General features: G+C 54.9%; 1 protein-coding gene across 1 annotated transcript in view; it reads left to right on the forward strand.

Moving 5' to 3' along the window:
* The window catches only part of LOC104470015 (mitochondrial antiviral-signaling protein-like), a 4,228-nt gene extending 2,607 nt beyond the window's left edge, over positions 1 to 1,621 (forward strand). The window contains 3 exon segments of the mRNA XM_010084785.1: positions 184 to 338; positions 954 to 1,359; positions 1,362 to 1,621. Coding sequence (XP_010083087.1) covers positions 184 to 338; positions 954 to 1,359; positions 1,362 to 1,621 — 821 coding nt within the window.
* Positions 1,622 to 3,206: the final 1,585 nt, after the last annotated feature.

A 3,206-nucleotide genomic window follows, 5' to 3' on the forward strand; every position in this document is an offset into this window, starting at 1 on the left:
AAGAGCTCAGGTGCCGCGGCAGAGACAGGGTGACATGGACAGCACCCAGCAGCACTGCCTCCTGCTCCCTGTCCAACGTCCTCAGCTCAGGGATTATTCTGCTGCAGCGTCCTTGGGAAAGAGCAAAACTCACCTTTTAGGTCTCCTGATTAACGCAATACATTTTGCTTTTTCCCCCGACAGACACTTGGATGGAAACAGCTACCACGGTCGATACGCTTGTAGCCAGAGACGCTTCCCCATCCTGCGACACCTCCCTGAAGCCACTGATACAAGAGAAGAAACTTCCCATGGGGGAGATGGCCAGCAGCACCCCCTTCATGCCGACGAAGGAGAAAGTAGGTGACCTTTCCATTGCCACTTGCATTTCATTCAGGTCCTCACAAACTCCCCCTGGTCGTGAGATTTTCTCCTGCAGTGTAAGATTTTGAGCTGGTGGTGAGCTTACTCAGGGTTTTTTTTCCCCTACTGTGTTCATGTCCTGGTCCAGATGCTGTATTTTGGAGCATGGGAGAAGGGCACCAAAGTTTGTGGGGCTTTGACTCCTTACTTCCACCCCTTGACTTGCCAGTCAATCTCCTGGCTTCCAGGTGCCCATCTCCACCCCTCTCCTGACTGCTTGTCTCCTTTTCCTTCCTTTTGTCCTCCCCCCCTTCCTCCTTTCCTTCCGTCCATCTCCACCCCTCTCCTGGCTGCTTGTCTCCTTTCCCTTCCTCCCTTACCTCCCCTTCTCCCCTTCCTCCCTATATCTCCCCCAAATCCCAAAGACTCCCTGGAGCCCCAACACCTCCCTGCCCCGCTCGCTCTCCCACCCCGAGGAGTTACCTGTGACCCAGCCTTGCTGCTGGCGGCCAGAGATGTGGTGGTTGAGCACTGAAATGGGCTTGTTGCGTGAAATGAACGCCCAAGCAATGCTCCCCATGGCACTCAGCCCCTCTCCTTGTCTCCCAAAGGTGCTCCCAGCCTCGGCAGACCCTCTCCCGGCTGCTGCACGAAGCTCTGAAGGCACGTTTGGGAGGACGGCATCCCGGGTGAGCTCTACCACGACCATCTGGGCGCCTTGCAGCAACATGGAGAGGGATGATTTGGAGCCCAGCAAGCCGGGCATCCTCCTCTCCGTGGCTGGGGAGAGCCCAGTGGCGGCTGGCAGATGCCTGAGCTCTCAGGGGCCTGGCGGCACGTCTGGTAGCCTCAGCTTCAGCAGCGACCCGCTCATGGTGAGCATGGATAGCTCCAGCTCAGGAGAGCTCTCCAGAGTCTCCGCAGGATGCCCAGCTCCAGCAGCTCATGAAGACCCTGGGGGAGAGGAGGCAGCTGGAGCAAGCAGAGATTCCCGCCCCCCTCCGGGCTGGGACAGCCCCTCACCCACGAGGTCCGCGTGGACCACTACCCCAGCACGCAGCTCGGGGCTGGCAGCGATCTCAGAGACGGAGCTGGTTCTTTTGGAAACCCTCCAGTTTTTGACTCAAGCAGGGGCCAGGACACTGCGACCAGCTCGTCTCAGGCCGAAGATCCCCCAGGGGACAGCGACAGACTGTCCCTGCCATACATCTTTCCAGCTGTGGGCATCGCTTTGCTGTCGACTGTGGCGTTCCTGGTGTATACTCGGTTGCAGAAGTAGCGCTGGAGGGGATGGGATGCCACGACTGTCACTCAGCCGGGGCGATTCCTCTTTGTAGCAGGAATTTGGGGGATGCTTCCAACACATTTGAAGTCTGAAGAGCAGTGGGGGGGATGGTGGGGGCGTTCTTAAATCCCTTTGTGGAAGGTTTTGCTGGAAGAGGCCTTGGTTGCGTGATGCTGTTGGGTTTGGGTCTGTTCCCCCCTATTTCCCAACTACCTTGTTCGCAGCTTTCTCCTTTTACACCCATTGAGAGGTTTTGCAGACATCCTGTAAAAGTGGAGCTGATTTTGTTGGCTCTGCCCATCTCAGCTTGAAAACGTGCCTTCACCAGGCACCTCGTGTTGAATTTGCCTTACTTGACATCTCTGGCTCTGCTGCTCCTTTCCCCCGGTGCTGGGTGCGTGGGCAGGACCCCGATGCTGTCCCCTCTCCTGGGAGCCATTGTCCTGCTTCGGTGCTTTACTCGGAGCATCCTGCCTGCTCCTGAGGGTTAGGGATGGGCTCTGGGATCACTTTGTGCAGCACTGACACCCTGGGGATGAAGCTGAGGGTCAGGAAAGAGCCACATCTGACCAGCTTTCTCGAGGATCACCCTCATTTCACCCCCCTCCAGGCAGGGAAAGCGGCGTTACGCTTTAAGGGGAATGTTTTGTGCAATGCCAGCGTTAAGCGGACTCGGTCCTGCACAGGAGAGTTTGATCTTTAGGCTGGATTTTTTGAGGCTGGCTAGACGGGTGGATGTAGTTCTCACTTTTCCTGATATCTGGTACTATGGGATAGGAATATAGGAAGTTTGTGTCCAGGCTGAGACACAAATAGAGTCGATTCTGTGCACTGCAGGAAGGTCACACCCGGTGGTCGAGATGCTCTGGGTTATCTTGAAGGTCCCATTAAAAATTCGAGCCCATAATTTCCTTGCTGACCCCAGAGATCAGCTTGGAGTGTGAGCAGGATTGGGCTGCAAGATTTCAAAGATAAAATCCTCAAAGCCAAATAAACATCCCCAGCTTCCCCCTGCCCAGGGGAGCTTTCAGGGGCAGAAGCGCGCCTGCCCAGTCGCTGCTGGGATGGATTTCTAGCTCAAGGCTTTTGGCCATCCCCAGCCGCGCTGCCCACGGCTGCAGGTTGTTCGCCATCTCCCATCTACTCCCTCCCAAAAGCACAGGGGCACCGAAGTAACAAAACTACTTTTCTGTAGTTAGGGGGTTATTGTAGCTAGAGGATTTCTTCTTTTTTTTTTTTTTTAAGCTCTAAAGACTCCAGCACAGACTTTCAGGTGTTCCCACCCTCCTGTGATTTGCTGGGGGGGGTAACAGGGGAGCTGTGGCAGGAGGTAAGAATGGTCCATTGGCTGCTCCTCCTTCCTAATGCTTTCCCTTTGCTCAAAAATGCAAGAAGTGCCTCCCTTAAATGATAAAACCAATAAATATATGCCATAGTGAGGCATTAATTTTGCCAGCACTTTATCTGTTGGAGGAAAGACAAGTGCTTTTAAATACACCCAACCTCCTCTGCTGGGAGAGGGAACATGGGGGCTGCTGTCCCCTTTTGAAGATAAAATGCTGACTTGGCCGAAAGAACT

This window comes from Pterocles gutturalis, unplaced genomic scaffold, assembly GCF_000699245.1.
Source record: "Pterocles gutturalis isolate BGI_N339 unplaced genomic scaffold, ASM69924v1 scaffold13150, whole genome shotgun sequence".
NCBI lineage: Eukaryota > Metazoa > Chordata > Aves > Pterocliformes > Pteroclidae > Pterocles > Pterocles gutturalis.